Source organism: Meleagris gallopavo, chromosome 5 (genome assembly GCF_905368555.1).
Source record: "Meleagris gallopavo chromosome 5, MGAL_WU_HG_1.1, whole genome shotgun sequence".
Taxonomy (NCBI): Eukaryota; Metazoa; Chordata; class Aves; order Galliformes; family Phasianidae; genus Meleagris; species Meleagris gallopavo.
In genome coordinates this window covers 33,912,415-33,938,268 of record NC_139408.1, presented here as the reverse complement: position 1 = coordinate 33,938,268, position 25,854 = coordinate 33,912,415, and the positions used below count along the sequence as shown (strand labels likewise).

General features: G+C 38.7%; 3 protein-coding genes across 18 annotated transcripts in view; 2 read left to right on the top strand and 1 right to left on the bottom strand.

Moving 5' to 3' along the window:
• HECTD1 (HECT domain E3 ubiquitin protein ligase 1) overlaps nt 1-6,971 on the top strand; it is a 56,984-nt gene extending 50,013 nt beyond the window's left edge. For all 9 annotated transcript variants that reach the window (XM_085225155.1, XM_085225152.1, XM_085225154.1 and 6 more), the window contains 8 exons: nt 1,247-1,448; nt 1,591-1,728; nt 2,013-2,620; nt 3,652-3,730; nt 3,817-3,910; nt 4,221-4,371; nt 5,530-5,674; nt 6,021-6,971. In XM_085225155.1, coding sequence (XP_085081281.1) covers nt 1,247-1,448; nt 1,591-1,728; nt 2,013-2,620; nt 3,652-3,730; nt 3,817-3,910; nt 4,221-4,371; nt 5,530-5,674; nt 6,021-6,158 — 1,555 coding nt within the window. In that variant the 3' untranslated portion in view covers nt 6,159-6,971. The remainder of the gene's footprint in view (nt 1-1,246; nt 1,449-1,590; nt 1,729-2,012; nt 2,621-3,651; nt 3,731-3,816; nt 3,911-4,220; nt 4,372-5,529; nt 5,675-6,020) is intronic.
• On the bottom strand, nt 6,753-24,809 carry AP4S1 (adaptor related protein complex 4 subunit sigma 1). Of its 3 annotated transcripts, XM_085225169.1 has the most exons (7): nt 24,287-24,809; nt 19,264-19,409; nt 17,334-17,535; nt 15,862-15,948; nt 14,969-15,037; nt 12,467-12,478; nt 6,753-9,217 (listed from the first exon to the last, which is right to left on the bottom strand). In XM_085225169.1, exons 3-7 carry the CDS (start codon nt 17,469-17,471, stop codon nt 9,089-9,091), a joined length of 435 nt encoding a protein of 144 aa, XP_085081295.1. In that variant the 5' UTR covers nt 17,472-17,535; nt 19,264-19,409; nt 24,287-24,809; the 3' UTR covers nt 6,753-9,088. The 3 variants fall into 3 exon arrangements, with proteins under 3 accessions (XP_085081295.1, XP_085081294.1, XP_010709946.1); XM_085225168.1 differs by lacking the exons at nt 19,264-19,409; nt 24,287-24,809 and adding an exon at nt 18,638-18,955 and having other exon boundaries at nt 12,351-12,478; XM_010711644.4 differs by lacking the exons at nt 19,264-19,409; nt 24,287-24,809 and having other exon boundaries at nt 12,351-12,478; nt 17,334-18,631.
• The window catches only part of STRN3 (striatin 3), a 54,564-nt gene continuing 52,298 nt past the window's right edge, over nt 23,589-25,854 (top strand). For 3 of the 6 annotated variants that reach the window (XM_085225165.1, XM_085225166.1, XM_085225162.1), the window contains exon 1: nt 23,590-24,139. In XM_085225165.1, the coding sequence (XP_085081291.1) occupies nt 23,825-24,139 (315 nt within the window). In that variant the 5' untranslated portion in view covers nt 23,590-23,824. Of the gene's footprint in view, nt 24,140-25,854 lie in introns of all 6 variants that reach the window. The other 3 variants (XM_085225164.1, XM_085225163.1, XM_085225167.1) reach the window with 2 other exon arrangements.

The following is a 25,854-nucleotide window of genomic DNA, read 5'->3' as shown; positions in this document are numbered from 1 at the left end:
TTTTAGGCAGGTAGCAGGGAAAAATGGGAGGATGCTGGGAAGCTTTGGAACTTTGGGACACTTCTAATATTTCTTATTCATTGTGTTAGAAGTTTATGACGAGTGGCTTATCTTTTGTCTGATATTCTCCTGAATTTGAAGAAATTTAATTCTTCAGCATGTTATCTGAAGACGTGGCTGGGTTCCTGTAGATAGTTATACCAAGTAGTAATTCAATTGGGCTGCAGTTCATTGCATAATGAACTAAAAAACAAAAATAAAAAAGCTTTCTTAAAATAACTGTGAATTAAATTATTTTTGAAAATATAAACCAAAGCACATAACTTTTGTTCTTGTTTTTGTTTAGCAGAGAAATTGTAGAAATGTTTGAGTTAGAAGGGACCTTTAAAGGTCATCTTGTCCAGCTCCACTGCAGTGAGCAGGGACACCTACAAAGTCAGGTCTAGTCTAGTCTCCTGGGACAGGGTGTTCACCACCTCTGGGCAAATGTCAAACAAAACAACCAACAGATGGTAGATTTGTAGATAGCTGCATAGATGAAAATCCATACAAGAATTTTGAACTTTGCCTTCATATAAGTATTGTTATTAGAGGCAGTTGTTCTTGCTTAATTGATATGGGTCTTTAGGAGCTATGGAGGAACAAAGGACCCGTATAATTCCTGTAACACTACTAATATGTTGGAATTTTTTTTTTTTTAAGTAAACTTTTTTCTTTTGTACTCTTGCCCATAACTATATAGGTAAGAGTTTCATTATGTTATTATTACTCTAATTATTATAACTTAATGTCATTTTATATGTGAATGACTGCACTTAAGCTTTGGTTTAATGCTTCTCTGATTATTATGTAAGCAAGTAAATTGTGCTGTAAAACTTGGTCAGTATTAATGGGCTCATGTACAACTGTTCTGCAGTATAGTGCAACCTGTAATGACCAGCTACCATTAGAAAGAAACTGTAGGGTTTTCTGTGTGTGTGATATCAAGTACGATGCCCTCTGTTCATTCCACTGTTCAAATATATATTAAATGTTTTTGTTGTTGCTATTTGTTATATTAGACATTGTCTGACCCTTCATAGTAATATAAAATTATTTAGCTTGCTAAATTCATAAAATATAAAGCAGCCCATACTTCTGCATTTTGGATAATTCTGAAAAAGGTGATTAGTACTTAACAAGTAACTTTTTAATTGTGGATACTTTCAAGTTTGAAATAACTTTTTTTGTGGGGTTTTTTTTCTAGAGCGATTGTGTGGCTACAAAACAGACGCGAAGCCACTGTTGAAAGAACAAGAACCACAAGCACAGTGCGACGTGATGATCCAGGAGAATTCAGAGTGGGACGCCTGAAGCATGAAAGGGTGAAAGTTCCACGAGGTGAATCGCTGATGGAATGGGCAGAAAATGTCATGCAGATTCATGCAGACAGAAAATCCGTTCTAGAGGTAAAGCATATCTGCCTAGTAGAGTGAGCTTAGCCATTTCTAATGCGCTGGCCAGGATAAGGAATATCCTGTTGCATAACCAACACTGAACATTCCACTAGAAATTTCTTTTATTGTTAATATTCCTTTATGTTTTTTATAGGTTGAGTTTTTAGGGGAGGAAGGAACGGGCCTGGGTCCTACCTTGGAGTTTTATGCATTGGTAGCAGCAGAATTTCAGAGGACAGATTTGGGAGCTTGGCTTTGTGATGACGATTTTCCAGATGATGAGTCTCGTCAGGTCCGTTTCTGTTTGCATGTTAAATTCTAAGTGTTCAAAACTTATGTAAGAGAAAAATGAGCTAGATAGCCAGGAAGGAAAGAGCATTTGATCAGTGAGCAGCCACTCATTATCATCAGGAATGACCACAGTGTTCCATAGCTCCTTCTCATTTTTTTCTTTATAACACGAAAGTACAGTAATGGCAAGTTAACTAGCACAGTCATATGATTAAATTCACCTTTATCAATGTTATTTTTTATGAATTTTTAATATTAATGTTTATTTTCTGTCTCTTAAATCAGGTTGATATTGGTGGTGGATTAAAACCCCCTGGTTACTATGTACAGCGATCATGTGGACTCTTCACAGCACCATTCCCACAAGATAGTGATGAACTTGAAAGGATAACCAAACTCTTTCATTTCCTTGGAATTTTCTTGGCTAAATGCATTCAAGACAATAGACTTGTGGATTTACCTATTTCTAAGCCTTTTTTTAAACTCATGTGTATGGGAGACATTAAAAGCAATATGAGTAAGTTGATATATGAATCACGGAGTGACAGGGACTTGCACTGTACTGAAAGTCAGTCAGAGGCTTCTACGGAAGAAGGGCATGATTCACTGTCAGTAGGAAGTCTGGAAGAAGACTCCAAATCAGAATTTATTCTTGATCCACCAAAGCCTAAACCTCCTGCCTGGTTTAATGGAATTCTAACATGGGAAGATTTTGAATTAATAAATCCACATAGAGCAAGGTTTCTAAAAGAAATTAAGGACCTTGCAATTAAAAGGCGTCAAATTTTAAGCAACAAGAGCCTGTCAGAAGATGAAAAAAATACAAAACTACAGGAATTAATGCTGAAGAATCCATCAGGTTCTGGGCCGCCGCTTAGCATAGAGGATTTGGGGTAAGAATTTTCATATTTATAAGTAAACAAACAGTATTGTATTAGAGATGAGCATTACCACATCTAATAAGAACTGAGATTTCTTTGTTTTAAATAGTATCGTTGTGAGGGGGAAGGTGCAATCATTAGAGATACAGCAAAATCTATTTTGCTGTCTATAACTAGATTCTAGTTCCTTCTTGTTTTAGGGATTTTCCTTCTTACCTGTTCAGGCTTTTTTTAATGTTTTAACTTAAATGTGGCTGGACCATGATGCCGCAGTGACTGTAGGAACACCTAAATACTTGCTAAGACCTTTACAAAAATGTGAATTCAATCCATTTGTTATGACAAATATTAAAATTTATTAAACTTTTTGAAGAGCTTTTAAAGAGAACACTTTGAGCTTTTCTGAAATGTGGATATGTATTAGTAGACATCAGTGCAGTGCTGGAAGATACAAAACTACTCATACCTGCGTGAATTTGAGTCAGGATGTCATCTTTTATAGTTCTAAAATATTTCTTTTCAAACAACAGTGTGAGTTATTCATAAAAGTCATCTTCTGCCACAGGAGTTATATAGTTAGGGTTCGGTAATTGCTTATGGTCTTGTTAACTTAAGTGTAACGAAAGAGAGAGTGAGAACAAACACAAGTACCACCTGAAGGGCCGAAGTGTGTTAAGTGTCTCTATAACTATTAGTATTGGAAATTAATGTAAATGATTCTCTTTGAGATCATAAACTAAATTAAGCTGCTCAAGTTGTTTTGACGCTGATAGTTCAAAGAGAACTGCAAGAATTTTTTTATAGCAAAACCAAGTAAGTAGTGAGCAAATACACATGCATACTGTAGACAGGAAATAACTATTACTTGCAAAGTCCATTATTAATCGTAGTTTTATATTGTGGTACCACTGTTTAGGTATATACAAAATGATCCACAGTATTTTGAAATGGAGGAGAAGGGAGGGTTCATTAATCTTGAGTATTTACAAAAGTAATAGCAAACTTGTTTCCAGTTAGCAACTAACAATTTTTCTGTCTTGAAGTTTAAATTTTCAGTTTTGCCCGTCATCCAAAGTGTATGGATTTACAGCTGTAGATCTCAAGCCAGGTGGTGAAGATGAGGTAAGGAATCAACCAACTTTCAGAAATCTCAGCAGTAATTCTAATGCACTGTGAATTCTCAGAGTATTTATATATTGTTTTTACAGACTGTAACAATGGATAATGCAGAGGAGTATGTGGATCTCATGTTTGACTTCTGTATGCATACTGGTATACAGAAACAGATGGAGGCATTCAGAGGTAATTTGAATTATGGCAGAATATATATTTAAGTGGACTTAGTGATGTTCAGGGTGTCTTGGTTTGGATTAGTGGTGTAGAATGGCTTTCAGAAACAAACACTTGAGGATGTAGCAGGTAAATAAGAGATTTGTTTCATAACACTTTGCATTAGGTATACCGTTACAAGCCTTGGAGAGATTCAGTTTTGTTAATTTAGAAAATGTTGTGGTAGATGTTTACTTGATTGAAATACAAGTGAAGTGCTGATGCAATTTCGTTAAACATTCTTTTGGTGTGTGTTCATAACAAAAACTTGTATATATTAAAGATGGCTTCAATAGAGTCTTCCCAATGGAGAAGCTGAGTTCTTTCAGCCATGAAGAAGTTCAGATGATTCTTTGTGGAAATCAGTCGCCTTCCTGGGCAGCAGAGGATATCATCAATTATACAGAACCTAAACTGGGATATACACGGGACAGGTACTCCAGTTCAAAGTGATTTAAAAATCACTTAGATGCATGGTTGACAAAATACCTAGAATGTTCCTTAAGTAAAGATGCAAAATGGGAATTGGCAGCGATTGAAGAGCAACTAATTGCCTTAACCTATATGAAATAATTGTGTCACAACAGACAGATTAGAAGGCACTTGGTGTTTTCATGATGAGAATAAATAAAAAAGAAAATATTTAAGTGTCAAACTTGTGGAAGTATAGGAGCAGCTTACTTATACACACTATTAAAATGTATCACTTGAGAATTTTTACTTCTGTCTTTGTTGTTGGTGGCTACAACTTCAGTTGGCTATAGTTGATATTTGTCATTTATTTCTTATTTCTTCCTCTTCAAGTGTAGTTGAAACAAAAAGTACTGTGCAGTCAGAATATACACTGATTGGCTACTGGGAGGTGGTCTTAGTGGTTTGTTTGTTTTTGGCTATTCATCTTTTTTAGTAGCTGTAACATAGAAACAAGGTGTGAAACTATGTTAGTATAAGCCAGAGATGCTGAGTGCAGCCTGCCCTGCATACAAAGATACAGCTGAAATGCAGTGCCTGATACCTGAGGGCATGTTGCAGAAAGTAATACTTTCTTCATACATGCCCTCTGGTCCTTGTTTTTTGGGCTGACACAGATAAAAGTGGTGGGATCCAGAGAATTCTCTGAAGATCTGTTGTAGTCTGTTACTTTTTTTTTCTTTTTTTTTTTTTTTTGCATGAAGTCTTCAGCAAATTAGAAACAAACTCATATATGAATGGAAGTGGATTCATACTGCAGAGGTGGTATGTGAAAGGTTTTAAGCTTAGTCAGATTCTTTGTAGAATAGATTTGAATTGTTGTCTTCTCTAGCTGTTCCTACAGAAGATGGCCAAATAATGCTCTAGGATAAGTATGGAGAATTGGTTATTAATCTCCTGCAGTTTTCCTTGTAGTATTCAGCAGGAAGAGTAAAAAAGTTTTTTTATGATTTATGATGTTTTATTCTTAACTGACTACTGAACAGAAACTGGAATCTTGCAGTGACTACTTAGGCACTGCTAAAGATGCTGATATTCATGTCTGAAGAAAAAATTGGGGAGGGTAGCAGAACATCTGTCATAGAACGTTATCGTAACTGATCATTTTAATTTATTTTAAGCCCTGGATTCCTTCGATTTGTGAGAGTTCTGTGTGGTATGTCTTCAGATGAAAGAAAGGCTTTTCTCCAATTCACCACCGGTTGCTCAACACTCCCACCAGGAGGACTGGCAAACCTACATCCCCGACTTACTGTTGTACGCAAGGTATGGTTTCTTCAGGTTACCGTTCCAAATCAGCTAGTTTGGCATTTGAATGTAGGCCTTGCTGCATTAACAAAAATCATTGGTGGTTTTTTTTTTGTGTTTGGCTGTTTTTTAAATTCTCTTTCCTTTTCTAATTCATGTCGCTATGCCAAGCTTTCAGTACTACTCTGTGTTTCAGGTCCATTCTCTGACATCTCGTTTGCTTAGAAAGGATTTAATGTACATACAAAGTAGATACATTTTTAGGTCTGTAGCTTTCCTGATGCCATTGTTTTTTGGTATTCTTATATTACATAAGCACATGAAGTGAACAACTGCAGTAGCGAACGTTCTTTGTTTTCCTCAGGTTGATGCTACAGATGCCAGTTACCCATCTGTGAATACATGTGTGCATTACCTGAAGTTGCCTGAGTATTCTTCTGAGGAGATTATGAGAGAGCGTCTGCTAGCTGCTACAATGGAGAAAGGCTTCCATCTCAACTGAGTTGTTGACTGCAATATTGGACATGAGAAAGTGTTTTTTGATACTAGCAAAGCCTCTTGTGTTTGTGTGCAGAAAAATATGATCTCCACGCTGTGCTCTGACGAGACTTGCCTTTTTTCACTCGTGAGGAACATGTGGAATAATTTTGTTAGCTGCTAATGACAGAATAAATCCTTGTAACTACACAGCCAGCAAGAAATTGGCACAGAACACTGTGTGATGCTTCAAGGGCTTGCACAACTGGAAATTAAGGTGGTTCTGTTTGACTGTTCCAAAGAACAGATCATCAGATTTTCAGTGTTCACTGATACAAATTTCTAACAGTGTATTTGTGTAAAGTTTGTCATTTAATACCTTGTACACTACAGTTGCCATCACTGATCCCTGTTTTGCTGGCTTTAAGCTAACTGGTCAGAAACTTGCTTCCTTAAAACTTAGAGTTAATGGGCATCTCCAGCTTTTTCTTTTTTAATGGTGCCTGCACTATTGGAGTATTTTAGTGGGTTTTTGCATATAATCATGCACAACCTTTTGTTTTCTTTCAAGTGGGAATATATTTTGATTTCTCAAATGCCCTGCTATGAAGATCAAATCCTTAAGTGTATTTGTGCAGTTCAACAATAAAGCTATTAAAAAAAAAAAAAAACAACACTGGTTTCTAGTGCAAGGCACACTTAAAGCAAGTTTTACTTTGGGTTGTATTTTCTTTGTATATTATAAACATTTATTTAACTTGTTGCAGTTTGAAGTTTAAAAACAACAAAACACCCAATGTGTAAGCTCAACAGTAATCATTAAAATGTTTGCAACATATACAGCTGTCTCCTCTGAATACCTTCTTAATATTACTTGTTACTAAATCCATGTATGTGTTTTGAACAAGAGGCCATACTTTTGTCAAGGTTTAAAAGAAATACATGGCAATAGTTAATGTCATTAACTCATCTCTGTACTCAACTCTTAACATTACACAGTGCAACTGGCAGTGATAACTTTGCATATGGCAGGGTTTGGTGCTTTTCAGTGGGTCCATGGCCTGAGATTTTAATTCCTTATTACTTTGGAATGAAAACTGGGTCCCATGGTGTGGCAGGTTCTGCTTTACTTGAGGTGGAGCGCCTCTCTTGGTTTTGTCATGAGGTGTTTATTGGCGGAAAGCAGCTCATGGCAAGGCAAAGCAAATAAGATATCATTTAAGGTAATGTGTCTTTTAAACATATTTTAATGCTCACTTTTCAGAAAAGAAAAAAGAAAAATTTAGTTTTATCTGTCTGCATGGTACGTTTTGTTCTGTGCCAGCTCTCTTTGGTAATTGTTCTTGCTTGGACCCCTGAGGAAAGGCTTGCTGAAAGATTCTGCCTCAAATAGTAGCCCTAAGGATCAGGTGTTATAATTTGGATTTCATGCTGAACCTGGCAAGTTTTCCCCATATAGTTAGTTCTTTATGGATGGATACTTTGTGGGTTTTCTGCTTTCATCACTGTTAAGTATGTTCATCGTCAATTAAAGGAAATAGTTCTGTATGTATGTTTTAGATGTATTTAACTGTAGCATTATCTTGAATTGGGAAGGAATATTTATATTGGCAACCTGCTGCGATACAGGACTAGGCTGCGGTCTGCTGGCACTGCATGTATAATTACAGATCAACATACTAACCTTAATTGGAAGTTTGTGTGGTAGTTTGCAAGAAATGCCTATGCTCTGTGTGTCTTCTGTTTGAGGAATTCGAATGCCACCTGTTTCTCAGGATGCTGAAGTTTCCTGGCTGGTAGGAAGTTGTAAGCTGTAAATGCTTCTTCTCCACAACACTTCACTATGCCTTGCTTTCTGTACAATTTAGTTCTGCAGCTTACAGTTCTGCAGCTGTCAAACACTGTTCAAACACAGTGCTCTCACAGTACTCTTTCTGTTGCACCTAGCGCTAGCTTGGGTGTCACGAAGAAGGAGCCTGATAACTTCATTCAAGAAAGGTAAATTAAAGTAATTGCTGATTGCTGAATTCAGTGAATTAAGGAATGTAGCATTTGGATGCAAATGGATATTTTGTATGCCTTGTCAATAGAAGTTACTGTAAGCTACTTCCTACTGCAGACTTGATTTGTTACATAAGTGTTTTGAGAGATGTACATGATTCTTCTTGATCATCTTCTATAGACTTTAATCATGATGGATGGGAATAACAGGGGAGAAAACAAAACACTTAACAGTGGTGTTCCAAAATAAAAAAGATACTGTGTGATTTATGAAGCAAATGTGTATTATAAAATATCAAACCTTTTGATTTTACTTAGTTTATTAATGTTACAATATTTAAGTGTAACTTCTAGTTATAACTTAACACAGCATGCAGGAATCTTACATACATCTACACTTGTGTTATTTACACGTATTTTGTAACCGAAATCAGAGGATCTCTGTGGTCAAGACAACCAGCTTTTTGACTAAGGCTGAATCTAGTTTAAAGATGGTCATAGAAGTTACCGAGCTTTTACACGCAGTGTACATACGAATGAAAATAAAAAATCATATTGTTGTTTTAAGAAGTGCCATTGAAAGTTAGTTTGAAATTGTTTTTCCATATTTTCTGTCTTTCTAGGTCTGGCAGAATGCTACATGATTCATAGCGATACCTACACAGTCACAAGTAAGTTTCCATTGCTTTATTCTTTGTTTGGAAGAAAAAACAATTCTTGAGGAACGTTTCTTTGTTCTAGAAAGGCTTCTGCTGTGTCCTTAACAAGTCTGAAAATAAAGTTTCCACTTTGTGGTTCTGTGTCTTTTTTAGGGTACAGGAGAAGCAGGAAATATTTTTCAGCTGATTTAAATATTGCATGAGTCGGTCTTGCAAAATCAGAGGATTGCTTGTTGGTATGCTTTTGAGGATTTCACCATCTTTTGTTAAATGCCTCAGTCAGTCTTGCTTCTTCCTAGCTCTCCGCCACTTTGTCAAGCACAAACAGCGGCGCAAGAATTCTGTTGGGGTTTGTTTCCACAATGCAGCCATTTAGCACCATTTCATCCAATATGATGTGCACTCTATCCAAATTGAACATGATCTAGAAACGTTACAAGTTAAGTGTATTTTGAACTACATTAAAATAAATTCAGAGAAAAATCTAAAAAAAGAAAAACTATAAAAAGTAGGTATTAAAGTGTGCTAGTTATGTGTCTATTTATAAGGACACAGGTCAGCCAATGCTTTTCATGGGCCAGTATTGGAGATATCAGAAGTTGGTACTAGAGAAATTACATCTTGCAGTATTACAACACAGAAGTAAAAGAAAAATAAACTTGAATGTAGATGCTGGTGATTAATTTTACTGTTGGCCTGAGAACCACTTATTGCATAAGTATGAAATGTTATCAAGCGATAATGATTTGAATGTGAAGATGCCAATGTTCTGTATTTCTTCTAATCAAACTAGTTTTTGAATTCTTAAATTCTTAAAATCTGATTCTCAAGTATAATTTTCCTTGCCCTGAATTGCTGACATTATTTGGTTTTCTTGAAAATAGCTTTTTAAGAGCAGTGTGATACAAAAAGTTAATGCATTAATCTAGTAATAAATCTTGAAGAAGGCTAAAAGTAAATGGTTTGCATTTAATTTACACACTTTCTGAAAGATATTTACAATCTAACATTCAAGTAAAGGAAGATAATCTGAAACTGAATGCATATCTTCATGTTATCTGAAATTTATCCATAACAGTGTCTCTTTCCTTAATGTTACTTAACATCTGTCTCAAAAAGTGATCGTGCTTTAACTATGTCCCTGTTTCATCAAATAGTTTCCAATTTGGCAAACTTAACCTAAAATTAAATTAGGTGGTTGTATTTAAATTCCAGACCTCTTTCTGAATTTGACTGTAGGCAAAGTTGCTTCTAAATATCAGACTCAAGCCTTTCAATACTGAGGAACAGTACTGTCCTTAAAACATGAACAATTTCAGTTCCAGAGCCTAAGGTTTTTGTGGTCTTTTTTTGCTTTCCTTGGCAGAGTAAAGACTTAAAAATTTTTCTTCCTATATTCTACTTTTCAGGCAGATTGATCTTCTCACAAATGTTTTATTCTGAGAAGTTATAGCTTCCTTATTACTGTGATGTGAGAATTATTAGGGAGAGTTGTTCTATTCCTGTTTTGATCAACTGTGACACTGACCCACATATGGCAGGGAGGATCTGTTCACAAAGCTAGATAACATTCCATTCAAGTTTCAACAAGCAATAAAGCCAACTCCTGCTGGCTTTTAATTTTTGCAGTCTACTAACTTCAGTGATAACAACACTACAGTTCCCTCAGAGTGGCATCACTCACCCCCTCCTCTCAACCAAACATAGGCTTCCTTCTTCAGTTGTGTTCACACCTCACTTAATCATGCTGTTCTTGGCAAACAGTCAGACTTGCACGGTGAATAATCTTGGCGTTTTTCCCCTTCCTGTAAGTCTTATGACTCTTCTCTGCTGTTACATCTTGACATAAAATACTGCTTAGCCATTCAAGTCTGTCTGCCCTGCCCAGTGAGAGATGTCTCTGATTTTCAGCAACATTCATCCTCTCCACCTGTCACTTGTTTGGCAATTCACCCCAAATTTCAGGGTTTAAAGCCCTGAAGTCATAGATCCACACCCAGCTGAAAAACACCAGAGCAAGCCAGTTTGAGCAGCTGGCAACAGGAAAAGCTATAAATGGTTTGTACTGACATGTACATCACCCAGAGCTTTCATTTATAGTCCTGCTTCCTGTAAGAATAGTAAGTACAGTTTTGGCCATTAGATAACATGGCAGTAAAGGTAATGGCACCTACTAAAATTGGTATTTAAATGTTCTGCTGCCTATTGGTAACTCTAAGAGCTGCCCTTACAAAAGACCTTAACAGTACTTTTTAGTCTCACTAGGAGTTTTTATGTGGCATGCATACTAAAAGGAGATAAATGTGACATAATCCTGTGTCCCCTTCCCTGAAACAGAGGCAAATAGTAAAGTGGGGAAAAAGGGAGGGGAAAAATGCACATTCAAGTCATATAGAGACATTTTAAGATATCTCAGGATATTCCAGGCAAGTAATTTAGGGTGTGTACAAGCTTAAGACATTATAAAGTACAACCAACACCTTGTGATCAGGTAACACACCCAGGAGCACAAACAAAATCTTTGTAGATTATAGCGTGAGTACGTATGTGCTTTGCTACTGAATATACAGTATTAAAGAACTTTGATTTCTGTCTGGATCATTCATCTTCAACTAAAGGTTAGTTGAAGCTGCTGCTTTTTTTTTTTTTTTTTTTCCCTCCTTCTTTTAATCTAGATTCAGGAAATACCATGTATTGTCATTTTATCTTTTCAGATGTTTGTTTCAGGTAATTTCTAGCCTATCTTACAGCAGTTGATACGCCGGGATAAATTCTCTGAAAGTTTGCAAGGTGGCTGATCTTCTGTGAGCACATTCCCTTACACCATGACCCTAGAGAGAAACTTAATGAACAATTTTAAGCTAACCCATGTGAGTTTCCATTTCATCCACTTATTTTGTTTACTAACTTGTTTCCTTAAAAATTGTCAATATAAATTCATAATTCAATTTTTTAATTATATATGTGTGCCGTGTTCTAAAGGTGGACAGAAGAATACACTTGACTCACATAAAGTATTCACTGTATCAAAGCTTTTTTTACTATCCTAGAAGCAGCAGCTAGTTGCAATGGAATGTAATGTTCTTTTTTGGATCCAGGCAACGTTCTTCAAATACTTGGTTCTAGAGAATGCTCCTTCTTTCTCCCACAAGGAGAATGTAAATGTTTCTTCTATATATTACTTATGTCTTAAAGTAAGCACTGCTTCACCAGTTCAAGCAACACAAAAGTCAGCTTTTTGTAATTTTGTAAAACTTTCATGCTTGGCAGCATGTTGTTCCCCACAAAGCTACTGTGATAACACTTGCATTTTTATCATCTGTGATAATCGCACCAGGAAAGTAGCTCCTATGCTACCTAAGCTGTGGTTTTAGAGCTACTTGAAATTCCACCCACTTATTTAATACATGAAAGAGAGGCTTATATAGTGATATTAACACATTAGGAAGAAGCATCACTGAGACAACTTGTTTATTCAACTGTCCTAACAACACTACTTAATTAAAAATAAAACCAAAAAACAAACACACACAAAACAAAAAAAGCACAAATGTTACCTATTTCCATCAAAGGTAAACTCAAGTGTATGATTGACTGCTATTAGTTCCATTATGAGCTGGAATATACACCAAAAAGAGATATACAAATGGCTTTCTGATAGCAAAAAGGATACATCTAATTCACTCTGAAAGAAAGAGAGATAAACATTAATTATAGTCTGATTTTCATCTCATAGTCATTGAACATTACATATCCCTTCAGATGATAAAGTCTTCAAAATAGAGATTAAAAAAAATTAGGCTGATTAATATTCTATGGACTGCACAGTTCTGTGTTCTTTAGTGTGCTGCTCCTTTGCATTTGATGTGCTACCTGCCTCTAACAAAAGCTAAATTTCTGAAAATTTTACTTAAAAAAAAAAAAAAAGAAAAGAAAAAAAAAGAAAAAAAAAAAGAAAAAAAACAACCCATTAAAGTCACTCACAAGTAATAAATAGAATAGATGCAGTGCTGTCCCAGAGAATAGACAGAAAAACAGCACCTCTGCTTATGGCATCTTCAGCCCTATATTCTCTCTTCCTCTGCAAAAACAAGATGGCAATGCAAAGTTTATAATTTCTATAAAGACATGAGTGTATACCCATGGTGGTGGCAGCTGTGGCAGGATATATTAGGACAGACAGCAACTCTATGCACTGGATCCGTACCACTTACAGCTATTGCTTCAGCCCAACCAACTTCATTTAAGTGAGGTGTCTGAGCTAACAGCCCTTGTGGTCTCTCTACAGTCAGCAGATGAGATGGGTATCTTCAGCAGTTGCCTCAGCAAACTTGAGACATGACTCACTTTCTAGAGATACTTGTTTGTCTCTGCTCCCTGTAAGGGAACATAGGATGACCAGACATCTAACTTGGGTGCTTCAGCTAAATGTTTAAATTTAGAAACAATTAGTCACAGCCTCAGATCCCACACACTTAAGAGTTGAACTTCCCCAGTCTTTGCTGAAAGAAAAATGTTCCCACAGAATATCTTTGTCTGCTACTAAGGGAATTCACTATATTTGTTGATACGGATTCCACCATTCACAGACTAGCCCTGGAATTGTAGTCAGTTTTCACTGACAGAAGTACAACTTTTTCTGTGGTCCAAGGATGCTCTAAATCAGACTGGTCTGCAGGTCTCCACTGAGTGACCTTGTCATCCTTCGGTTAGAAATTTTTATTCATCACAAAACTGTATTTTAAGAAGTCTCATCAGTTTGAACTTAGTATTAAAAAGCAGTTGAAAACACTGGAGTGTGTATTCTAAACAGTATGCATGGTTCTTCCTGAGCAGCTATAATGGAAGTGAAGGTGATTCAGAATTATGTATCATAGTATTCGCAGTTAATTCTGTTAATATTTGTTCTTATATTTTAATTCAAACTCTGTAAACTGCATCAGACAAAAACAGTGTGAAAATATTTAAAGCTCACAAACTTAAAAAATAATAGATGAAGTGTCACTCTAGAGAACAGATGTTATTTCCTTTTCCATTGTTGTCGTCATAATTTGGTCCTTTTAAATCATGCAAATCCTAAACATTAATCCATAATAGTACAAACTTAAAATATTTTTTGCTCTGTGGTTACAGAGAAATCCTAACTAGAATTATGGCCACCTTCTTCAGTGTTCTACCGTTTATTATGTTATATGCAGTTGAAAATAGAACAATGGAATGGCATGGAATCTCTTTAAATGGTGAAGAGTTTAGAAGACTTTTTCAGTCATGCCCTGGAATTCATACAGTAAGATCTGCCATGTCTACTTTGGATCTACTACATAAGCACCATAAACACTGTGTGATGATCTCTTGTAATTAGCAATGTAATACTCTCAGACTGATAGAGGAAATTGTATCCACCACACTTTAATGTAGCCAATCTAAAATTATGCTTAAGTATTATTCAACCCAAATTTGTTTAAAATGAGATTATTATAAATTCTGTATTAAATAGTGCTGGAACTGTAATTAATAGCACATGTTCTAACCATCGTTATTATGCTCCTTTTCCAGCTTTCTGAAAACAAAACACTAGAAGAGAAAGCGTCATTTTAACTGGAGCTATTTCTGTCTTTGAATCTTCAAAAAAACCCCAAACATCGTTACAAAAGTAGTTGTACCAGATAGCCACTGTAGAATGATGACAGTATGGGGTGCACAAGAACATTCTGGCTCTTGAGATTTCATTTGCTCTATCCCTCTGATTTTCTTCAGGGAGAGTAATGCCAGCTCCCTGCTTAATGCTTATACTGTCCTCATCACGAATTCAGTATTGAAGGAACATAGTCCTAAACTGCTTTGAAAAAAAAAACAACAAAAAAACAAAAAAAAACCCACTTTTGAAATATAAAATATCAGTGGCTATTTTGAGAGCAATGACCTAAAGAAATTCTTGAGTATAACCTATAAGAACATGCTTTTCTACCATGCTTTTACTTCTCTGAAAAATCAACTAATACTCTTAATATTTTTTTCTTTTTTTTTTTTAACAGTAGTAACATCATGCTGCTGTTTTCAAAGTGGTATGTGAATATAAAAAAAAACAAAAAACTAGATTTCTTTTTTTCCCCTGAAAAGACATTCACTGGAGCTTTGAAGAAATATATCACAGTAGATTCAAAGTCTCACTCACCACTCTGCTGAAGTATTTGTCCAGAACCTCCACAAAATTATGAATTAGTTCATATACTGCCATCTCATTCTGAAAATAAGTTAAAAACAAATTAATGTCTTCAGGAGTAAGCTTAAAATTAATTTCTAAGAACTGTAAATCAGTGTAAACACTTCAGCTCAGACTCAGTCTTCAAGGCTTATTAAGTAACAGTACTTAGTAATTTTTAGTCAGATACTTTTTTTTTTCCTTTTGTTTTAAAAATAAAATAGCATCTTTCTAGGTAATAGTATGGATTTTTTTCCTTTGTCCAAGGAAGCTTAAAACAGGGAGCAGCTGGGAATTCATTACACAAGAGACACCTGAAGTGACTGCAATGCTGATATTTGTTAACAAACCTCACCGCACAATTTTAAATGTATAGAATCACAGAACAGATTGGAAGGTTCTTTAAGATCATCCAGTTCCAACTCCCCTGCTATAGGCAGAGACTCCTCCTGCTAGACTGGGCTGCTCAAAGATCCATCCAGCCTGGCTTTGAATGCTTCCAGGAAGGGGACATCCACAGCCTCTCTCCAGTGTTTCACCATCACAGAAAAGAATTTCTTCCTAATGTTTAGTCTAAATCTATCGGTTTAGGCTTCCAGTTTAAAGCCATTTCCCCTTGTCTTGTTGCTACCTGCCCTTATACAAAGTCCCTCCCCAGCTTTCCTGTAGGCCCCCTTCAGGTACTGGAAGGGCACTATAAGGACTCCTTGGAGCCTTCTCTTCTATTTACAAGAAATACATATTTTTTGTCGTGTCTAATTGAAGCTCTCTAAAATATACTGCAAATTCCATACTGGAAAAAAAGCTTGAGTTCTTGCCTATGATTACTACAAGCTTACATTTAAAGACTGCGTATAATTTCTTACCTCTGTCTCATTGATTCCAACGACTACGAAAAGGGCTGCATACTGTCGGTATACCAACTTAAAGTCCTTATACTCAACGAAAGAGCACTAGGCAAAAGCAGAACTTGTCAAACTTAGTAGCTGCCAGTTAAGCTTGAAACATTATTAATCTTTCCTTCATGTAAAGCACATAAAAACCAATGGTTTTCCCAGTGTCCAACAGGGAATTTTGATTTAATAGAAGTTTAGGAGAGTAACTTTTACATTAAACCTTTCATCTATTGACAGAAAACTTAGTACCACTTCTTATATGGATCAACTGGAACATGTAGAACTGAAACCATTTGTTCAGGGTTGTAATTCAAGGGCAGTCAATATTTCTTCTAAATTTTCAATTAGAAGCACTTACAAAGGAGGGAACTGAAGATCATTTTCATGTTTAAGAATGGTCAATCTTATAAATATTAAGTGTATTAGATAGTCAAACACAAGGGAAAAATCCACTTGCAGTGTTCATCGTCAGTCAGGAGCCAGTAGATGGTGCTGTTACACACAGCTTTACAAATAACCTTTCCCTAAGTAAGATTCTGCTCAGTCCTTGAAATGGCAGCATGCTTTTAATTCTTCTGGTAAAGTTTCTATTTAGACGTGCTCTTGCAAGCATATGGAGGAAGTTAATTTCTTCAGTTGCTGTTAATTCTGTGAATATGCAGTTTATGTGTTTTTTTTGTATGATTTTTTTTCTAGAATTAAATGTGTTAAGACCACTGTTCCAGGACACACAATTAATGAAAAATAAGCTGAATTCAGAACACAAATTAAAAAAAAAAAATGCACTCATAGTCACATTTCTCACTAAATGGAAGTCAGTGATCTTGAATTTTTTTGCTAAGTTTGGTACTTTTCTTAACCAACAGCTCAGTTATGTGAGCCATGAAAGTGTCAAGTGCAATCTAATAGAAATTCCAAAAGCTGAGTTTTCTGAGTTTTGTGCACAAGAAAAAGAAAAAAGAAAAAAAAAAGCTTAAAAATGAATTTTTGGCCCAAGATGGCTGACAAATATGTTTAAAAAAAAAAAAAAAAAAACATGTTTTAGGTAGTACATGATTTGGAATCTTCTCTAACAAGTTTTTTGTTTAAAATTGGAGCTGTCCATGCTATACCTCCACCCTTCTTGGCAGAAGACTAAGGTCTATCTATAGATCACTAGTAGAGAAGCAATAACAGGAAAAAATAAATTATTCCTGGACTTCTGAACTCTTTCAAGCAAAGGAAGTCTCTTCTATGACAGTGATACAGAAAACTCCAAAATCATTATAAGCTCCAGAGAAACATTTATTCAATACAGAATAACAGTTCATCTACATGAACACTATGCAGAAACATTTTTGTTCTTCGTGGGTTCAAATTGAAATTATGACCTACAAAGAAAACTGATATGTTTCTGGAATTACTTATGTGCAATACAACAACTAGGGAATTAAAAAACTTACTTGATCCTTTGAACGAGAGAGACAGTTTTTGATTACTTCAGCTTCCAACATTGTCCGCTTATGAATTTCTATATGCTCATAATACCTGGAGAGCCTAGTTTGACCTTGTTTGTTCACCATAAGAAAAAATTTTATCATTTTTTTTTTTGTTGATTTCAGCAGTCAATTTGAATTACTGATGTAGGAATTTATAAGAGTACTTCTGTGAGGAGAGAGAAGGAAAAAAAAAAATTAGAAAACATGGGAGTTAAAAAAGATTTCTGAGAAAGTGTCCAGCCCAGACTGGCACTGGAAGGAAGTGTAGGCTCTGTAATTGACAAAAACTACACATGGGGCTTAGGAGAAATTTCTAAGGAGAAATCTGTTAGTGTTAATCACTCAAAATAGCTTAATCTCTAAATAAGTATTAATCCATACAATGTTACTGAAGTACAGAAATGGAGTATAAATATGCCAAATACAAAGTACAATGAAAAAGACTATCAAAAAGAGCACAGAATATGCTTACCATACAAAAGCAGGCATTTTTTTCATATTATTGAAAGCAGGCAGAAAAAGGTAAGCTGCATATATATATATATATATTTTATTTTTTTTTAATGAGGTTTTTGATTATTTTCTTCACTACTAGAAAATGGTCATTGTAATGTTTTCCGTCTGATCCTGCTTGGATCAAGGACTTATTGGCCCTTGTGTTCTTGAAGCACACACATTGGCAAAACAGCAGCTGCTGCAGAAGTTATTTCTTCATTCCGGTTTTAAAGACTTGCTTCTTGCCTGGTGCTTTAGAAGTTATAATGCAAATACCCTTTCCTAATATCTCAGAACTCCTAAGAGAAGAGTACAATGCAGCTATCTGTGTAAAAAAACATGTATCTTAGAGAAAAGGGAAAAAATAGAAAATCTAAATCTTATATGGTAGAGATATGAAAAGTCCCAACATATTGTGCTGATGTCAATTACTGCTTACTTCTGATTAATATTGGCCACATAGTTATTTTCTGAAAGAAAAGCCATCTCTGTTAACATCGCTGCTATTTGAAGAAAATGATCACATCATACTGTAGTTTACTCCCTAAACAAAGAAGTTTAGATTTCTATATTAAATGCATCTACGTTAATTGGACTTGATAATGAGAATTTGTTTCTTAAAGAAGTGAACAGTGATAACTTATGAATAGAGTTATCTACAATTTCAAAAGCATTGCCAGTAAGGAAAATGAAACCATAGGAAACACTAGGATTGTAACTGTAAGAGCTAATTAAATAAATAAAACTTATTCTGAAATATGTATCACTCTTACCAAAAGTGATTAGAAGATGTTGTACGGGCATTTCTTATCCTTGAGAAACTACCATTTGGTTAGAAATGTTTTAAAACGACATATGTTGAAAAAAAAATCATACACCAAATCCACAAAAGTCAGTCAACAATAAAAGGAAAAAATCCTGTCACTGATACGCAGCTTCATACAGACCTACTTCAGAAAAGCAGCCTGGGAGGAGCAATATTGCTTTAAAGAAATCTTCACCAAAAATATTTTGAAAAAAATTCTTTGACTGGATTCTTTTCTATCAGACATACTGCCCTTAGGGGAAAAAAAAAAATTGCTTTAATTGTGACTTACAGTTAGAGATGACAACTTTAATCATCTTCTTCCCTTTACTGTCCTCTACACACAACTCTTTACAGAGGTAATATATTTGAAATGGAAGAGTAGATAAGAGAAAATACCAGAGGATGCATCAGCTATCAGGGAGAGCTCTTCCTTTGCACTACCGTACATCTGCAAGAAAGCTTTTATCCCTCTTACTCTGAAAATTTCTTTTTTATCTGCTCTTGTGTAGGGCACCTACAGGGAACAAGAGTCCAGAATCAATACAGATGACAATAGAGTCTGCTTGCAACACTGGCGGTCTGTTTTCTCACCTCCTAGACAGAGTGAAGTCTCTTTATGTCAAGAAGAGAAGTACTCTCTGGTTTCCTCAGATGGATGAGTCAGGAATGTCAGTAAGCACTGCTGAAGTGCACGCTGCTTGTCCAGCTTTGCACTCTTCAGGGAGTGGAAACGGTTTCTGAGAAAGAACAAATGAGGCAACTGAGACACAAAAGGCCCAGATGGAAGTGTATTAAGGAATCTTCACTGTCAGGTGGCATTTCAGTCTGACATTTATGATAAAATTAGAAGGCAACTCCTATATAATCTTTTCTGCATTTCGTGTATGGCTCTATTTTTTCCTATTTTGTATTGCTGCCTTAATTAAAGAGGGGCAGTAAGAAGAGATGCCTTAATACTCAGAGGAATGAAAAAAGAAAAGTGTGCCAGTGAGATGAATCTGTCCTGTCCTTGAAGAGAGCTGGTGTATTCTGAATTATGACTAAGGAATATCTAACAGAAAAAAAAAGAAAAAAAAAAACAACCTTATGAATTGATATACATGTATCCTATTGCAGGATTGCCCCTAATCCTTGTTAACCTAATCTTCCTACGTGCTTAATCCCTTCCTGGTGTTATGACTAATGTATATGCTTATTCTTTCATAAGGCCTGTACTATTTTACCTGCAAAAATACTTCAGACTCAAATTATTATTTTTTTTTAATCCTTACAAATGCTCTTACCCAGAATCATTATAGAAATATGAATTATGCTGTAACAGAGGCAGAGCCACAGTAGTAGTCAAATGTGTCACCTGTCTTAAAAGACAGACATCATTCACAGTATTAGAGTAGGTGATCAACATCTTCAGAGGAGAGGCCTGCAGTATCACCTGTTATTTCTCTAAGTATTTTGTTGCCAGCCTCAAGCACAGCTTCTAACATTTTTTCCTCACACAAATGGCAGTAAAAGCACACAATCTTCTGCAGAAATCCTGGAATACATTTTCTATCTGATTTACATGTGAAATTATATATATATCTATCTTTTATATATATATATGTATATATATATAACCAAATGCACAGCTGTGCATGTTGATGAGTGGAGAATGTCCCATTGCTCCATCAAGTTCCACATATTTCAGGAACTAGTTTTTATGTCCGACAAGCACTCTACTTAAAAAGATAGTTCTGTTTCTTCCAATGCAACTCCTACATGCTTTTCTGTGCATTCTCACGTGCGTGCCTGCATGTGTGCGTGCATATATGCTCAAATCCAACATGAATTACTATGCCTTTCTGCTTACAGAATCGAATGCTTCAAGAGAATTGGTGACAAGATGTGAGCCTTTCATACTGCTGCCATTATTTTGCTCATTTTAGTAATGAAAAGATGTTGCTATCTGAAGGCTGTTTGTCAGGAATGAATAGGCAGCCTCATTCCAGGTCAGTGGACAACTATCTGCATCACAAATGGGCTCAAGAATAGAAGACTGGAGGGGACTACCCAGATCCCCGATGGCCTGTCAAGACCAGCATTCCCTGTCACAGTTAGCCATGCATTTGAAATCGTGTCCAGAATAGCCTACAGTATCTGCTTCTGTATCTATGAGTACCTGTAATGCTCTGTAACATCGTGGAGACTCTGAGAAACAAAACTCAAACCCACAAAAATACCATACAGAGAAGACATAAAACATTTTGAAATTGTGGTCTTTCCTTCCAAAGTACCAAAGTGTGGGCTGCAGAGCAGCTTGTCTATTTCTTCCACAAGAGATTTCTTCTGTATGGCTAATTTGGCATACACATAAACCACACAGTGTAACTCCTGTGATATACACGCATTGTTACACTGTATTAGATCTCACCCTCATTAAAGTATCTCTTGCAGATAAATATCTGTGAGAAAAAACTGGAATCATGATTGGTGTAGGTGACTCACTGCAGCAGACTGATGCAGTATGTAGCTGTTGATGACCTACACCCTATCTTTAACTCATTCTACACCAATAGACAAGCTGAACATTTAACAACCCCCGCTCACAAAGTGAGATGCTTCTGGATTTTTCTGCCCCTAAGCAGGCTCATTTCCCTCGCCTGTTTGTATAGGTAACTCCAGCTTTGTACTCAAACTCAAATCCACCCAGTTTGCTTCAAAACACCATAATGGAAGCTGTGAAGGATGTGCTTCCAGGACGACAGCTCACTAAGCAGCGTAACCTCGTGAGGCACTGTAGTGCAGACTGTCCCTGTTGGTGAGTCACAACCCTGTACGCGTCTTTTCAGATACTTGCTGAGACCTCTTAGAGAGGCCAAGCCTGCAATACCTGTTCTGTGGATAAAAGGAGGTCTTGCATCTCCAGTGTGGCCAGCCTAGCAGATCTCATATGCAGTAATAGAAAACCCACTTAAACAATTTTAACTGCATCTCCAGTAGCTTATTTTGTCCAAGATTTCACCAATATCTGTACATACGTACTCTGACACACAGATTATAAAAAAGAAATAGAATCCCAGCTTGAGACCTCAGGCAATAGAGTTCTCATTCAAATTAGATTTCTGTCTGTCAAATTAAAACCTCTCTAGTCAACATTCACAGATGTAGAAGTTATTGTGCTACATCAAAGTTCTCCAACACTTTAGAGCTCTGAGTTAAAGCATAATTAAGAGATCGAATCTAGCAAACAAGAAACACGTGGCTGTATTTTTATATATTTGTTTTGACAAGAATTAAACAGAACTGCAAGTCAGTAATTCACTGCTCTAACTCTATAAATGAGTTGATTTTCTGGACACGGGTTTTAATTGTGTTTTATCTGTACTAAATGTAGAACAAAATAGGTTAATCTGGAATTAAAAATGGCCAAGCAGTAGAAGTGCAAGTAGGGGACAGCAGGTGGGCAAACATTTTTGAGGTACACACTGGTCTGCTCAACTTCCCAGCTACGAATTCATTGTGAAAAGCCATGTAGCAAATGAAGACAGTTCATACAATCGATATCTGTGTTCTATTTTTGTTCTGACTGTGGACAAGGCTTTAGTAAAAGTCATATCAATAAGAATAACCATTTTTGTACTCTGGGTCTTAGTGTTCAAATTATTATCCACCTAGAAATGAAACAACTTTGTCAATGTGGCTTTGAAATAAATCACCATATTTAACTGCAAGATCAGGAATTTTAAGAAAAGCAACCTTACTAACCCAGGGAAGCCAAGGAGGAAGGAAGCTGTAAAAAAGTTTTCCTTTGCAGTGTGGTTGTCAGAATGCTTTCTGAATATAGTAATGAAGCTAAACTGCAGCAGCTCCAAGATATTCAGCAGTGAGGAACATCTCAAGGGCTGGAATAAAACAAAGGGCTAAGCTGGCTGTGAGGTAAGGTGCAATTTTTGGTACTGATTTGATACTATCAGGGGACAATGAAAATATCTGTTGAGGTGGAAGAGTTGGATTCAGTCAGGCTGGTCAGTGTGGAAAAGGGAAGATCGAGGAAATGATGATAGGAAATGACTTAATGGAGAAAAGTCGGATAGGAACTGGTAAAACAACTGAAACAGCAACATGCACCTGAAGAGAGGTCAGCAGAGAGGAAACGCCAGCACTGGGACAAGCAGGATTTATTTTTCAGCTCTTAAGACTGCACTGTCAAGAATGAGCCCATTAAGGACACTGTCCATGTTCCTGCCCATATATACAGCATACACGTATTTTTAGGGAAGCAAAACCAAATCCCCCCGTTACTCGAGAAGAGGCGGCCTACGGATCCAACAGGACGTGGTGGTCACTTGGAAGCGCTGCACTTCGGAGCTGTGCTGTACAGCAGAGGATGTGTTGCCACATGCATGCTGTGCCACCAACCCGGGTTCGGCGGCCGTGGCACACCGAGCCTCAGCTGCTAACAACGCGCCCGTAACCCGCGAAAGCACCCTCGTGAGGTAACTGCTGAGCTCGTTCTTCCCATCACGGAGGAAAAGTATTGCACAAATCCCTCAAAGACAACACCACGATGACGACCTTCGTTACAATACAATTAACATTGGGCACCGCCAGAGTACGCTTAGCCAACCAAGTCTAGAATCGCCTACTTGTGAGGCAAACCGAACGCCCCCGGGCAGCCCTGAGCACAGCCCCGCGAGGCGCAACCGGAGAGGCCTTACAAACCCCCCCGAGAGCGCCCGCCGCCTCGCCACGCGCCCGCACCGGCAGCGACGGCGGGAAGGACGCATTCCCCCCCCGCGCAGCCCCGCTCCCCCGCCCCCGCGTACGGCGCTCACCTCCCACAAGCGCATGCGCGCTCCGCCGTCTCGACGGGCCGGGACGAAGAAGCGGAGGGGAGAGGGGAGCGACTTCCCGGCAGGCCTCGCGCGCCGCGCCGCTCCCCCTTCCCTCCCCGCCCGGCAGCGGGTGGGTGGGCCGACGGCCGGGAGGCTGTAATGGCGGCTGGTGGCGGCTCGGCGCTGCTCTGACACCCGGATACCGCTCGGCGCGGCCCCCCGCCTCCCCGTAGCCGGCCCGCCTCCTCCCGCCCGTCCCAGCCGGCGCCGCTCGCCCCCTCCCCGGTCCCTGTTCCAGGCCCCCGCCGCGGGACGAGAAGGAGGGCTCCCCGCAGACAATGGACGAGCACCCCGGAGCCGGAGGAGGCGGCGGGATGGCGGCCGCGCCGAGGCCGCAGCAGCCCCCGCCGCAGAGCGGGGGTAACGTGAACCTGCAGCCGGGCGGGAGCTGCGCGGGGGCCGGAGCCGGCGGCGGAGGGCAGCAGCAGCCGCAGGGCCCCGCGGCCCCGGGTGGGCAGGAGGCGGCGGGCCCCGCCGAGCTGTCCCGGCCGCAGCACTACACCATCCCGGGGATCCTGCACTACATCCAGCACGAGTGGGCTCGCTTCGAGATGGAGCGGGCGCACTGGGAGGTGGAACGGGCCGAGCTGCAGGTACGGGCCCGGGGCGGACTCCGCGCGGGGCCGAGATCGGCTCGGGGGGCTCAGGGCCGCGCGCGGGCGGCGGGAGCGGGGCTGCCCGGGAAAGTGGGGCCGGCGGGTCTCTGATGCCGGGCCGGTCGCCGGGGACGGGGACGGTACCTGCGCGAGGTCCGGCGGGCAAAGCGACGTCGCCGGGCGGCGGGGCTGGCAGAGGCGCAGCCCCTCACGGCCTGAGCTGGGCTCCCTTCCCTGGGGCAGCCATTTTGGTTTTTAGCATGGCGCCCGCCTGGGCTGCTGGCTCCGGAGCCAACCCGGCTCCGCGGGCTTCGGGGGCCGCGTTTGCGTCGCGGGGGCCGCGGAACGCCGGAGGAGGGCGGGCGGCTGCTGACCGCGCTGTCCGGTCGCGCGGGGCAGGGCCCGGAGCGCCCTGACGTCTGCGGTACTCTCCCCGCGCACAATGACTCGGGGGCTCTCCGAGCCGGGCCCTGCTCAGCCCTGGGTGCTGCTTTGGGAAAGCCGCGGCCCGCGGGCATGGGAGGCTGCGACTTCTCCGGAGCTGAGCGATCGGCCACTTCGGGGTAGCGGGGAGGCGGCGGTGCCGGCCGAGGTGGGAGAAAGCTAAGATCGGGATCGGGAAAATCTTCAAGCGACGGAGTTGACCGGGTATTCACGTTGGAGACGGGTCCAGCACATGCTCTCTTTCCTTCTTTTTCGTTTCTTGGGAGACCTCACGTGGGAGAAGCAACTGCTGAAGAATAGTGAGGAGCTGATGGGTCTGCAGTATGATCCTTGTCCTACAAGCACAAACTTTGTGTCAGGAGCAAAAATCGAACAACTCTAGAGGGCAGGGAGCAAGTGTTTGAGTTCCTGTATAGGTCTTTCACCATAAATGCTTGCTTTTCATAATGGAAAAGATCTCTCGTAATTGTGTGAACGTAAAAATAAAGCCATGCATCACAAACTTACGTTGAGATTCAGAAATCTGCCGAATCTGAGCCATTTGTGCATGAGTTGTGCGTGTTTTTTTTATCCTATGAAAACATAACAGCCTAATTGTTTAAAAAGAATACTACTTGTTATGATTTATGTACTGGGTGAATGCTTGCAGTCTGGAAGCAGCATTCCATCAAATTGCACTGTAACTGCAGGTTGTGATAACATGCTTTAGCAGCAGCCAATGTTTGTGATATATGTATACATATACACACCTTTAGACTGAAGAAGAGAGAACTCTACCTAAGCCTGGATGATTCAGGATTTCTCAACTCTCTTATACTAAACTTGTAAACTAAATGTTTAATTTGCAGGGTTCTTGTTGTTACAGCTGTAATTAAGATAGAATAAAAGAAAACAAAGCAAAACAAAACATCACACTCTTTTCCCCAAAAAAGAAGTAAGACAAAGATTTTGCTATTTATTTCACCTACTGTGTGTTTTACTATTTTAAACCTTACAGAACAGCTGTTCCTAAAATCGGTGTGGTGAACATAGGTGGGCATTTTCAGTAAAAAGTAATGGACTGGTTCTCATATTTTCTGTAGTGTCAAAGTAGTGTAGTACTGTATTCATAGGTAAATAGATCACTTAGTGGTGTTCATTAGCAAGCAAGGCCATCTTGAAGTACTTGTTTTATGTATAGGCTTGTGACTTCACAGTGAAGTACCTCATTCTATAAATGTAAAGCTCAGTTCTGAGATGTTGAAAACTCTATCTGACTGGAAAGTGCT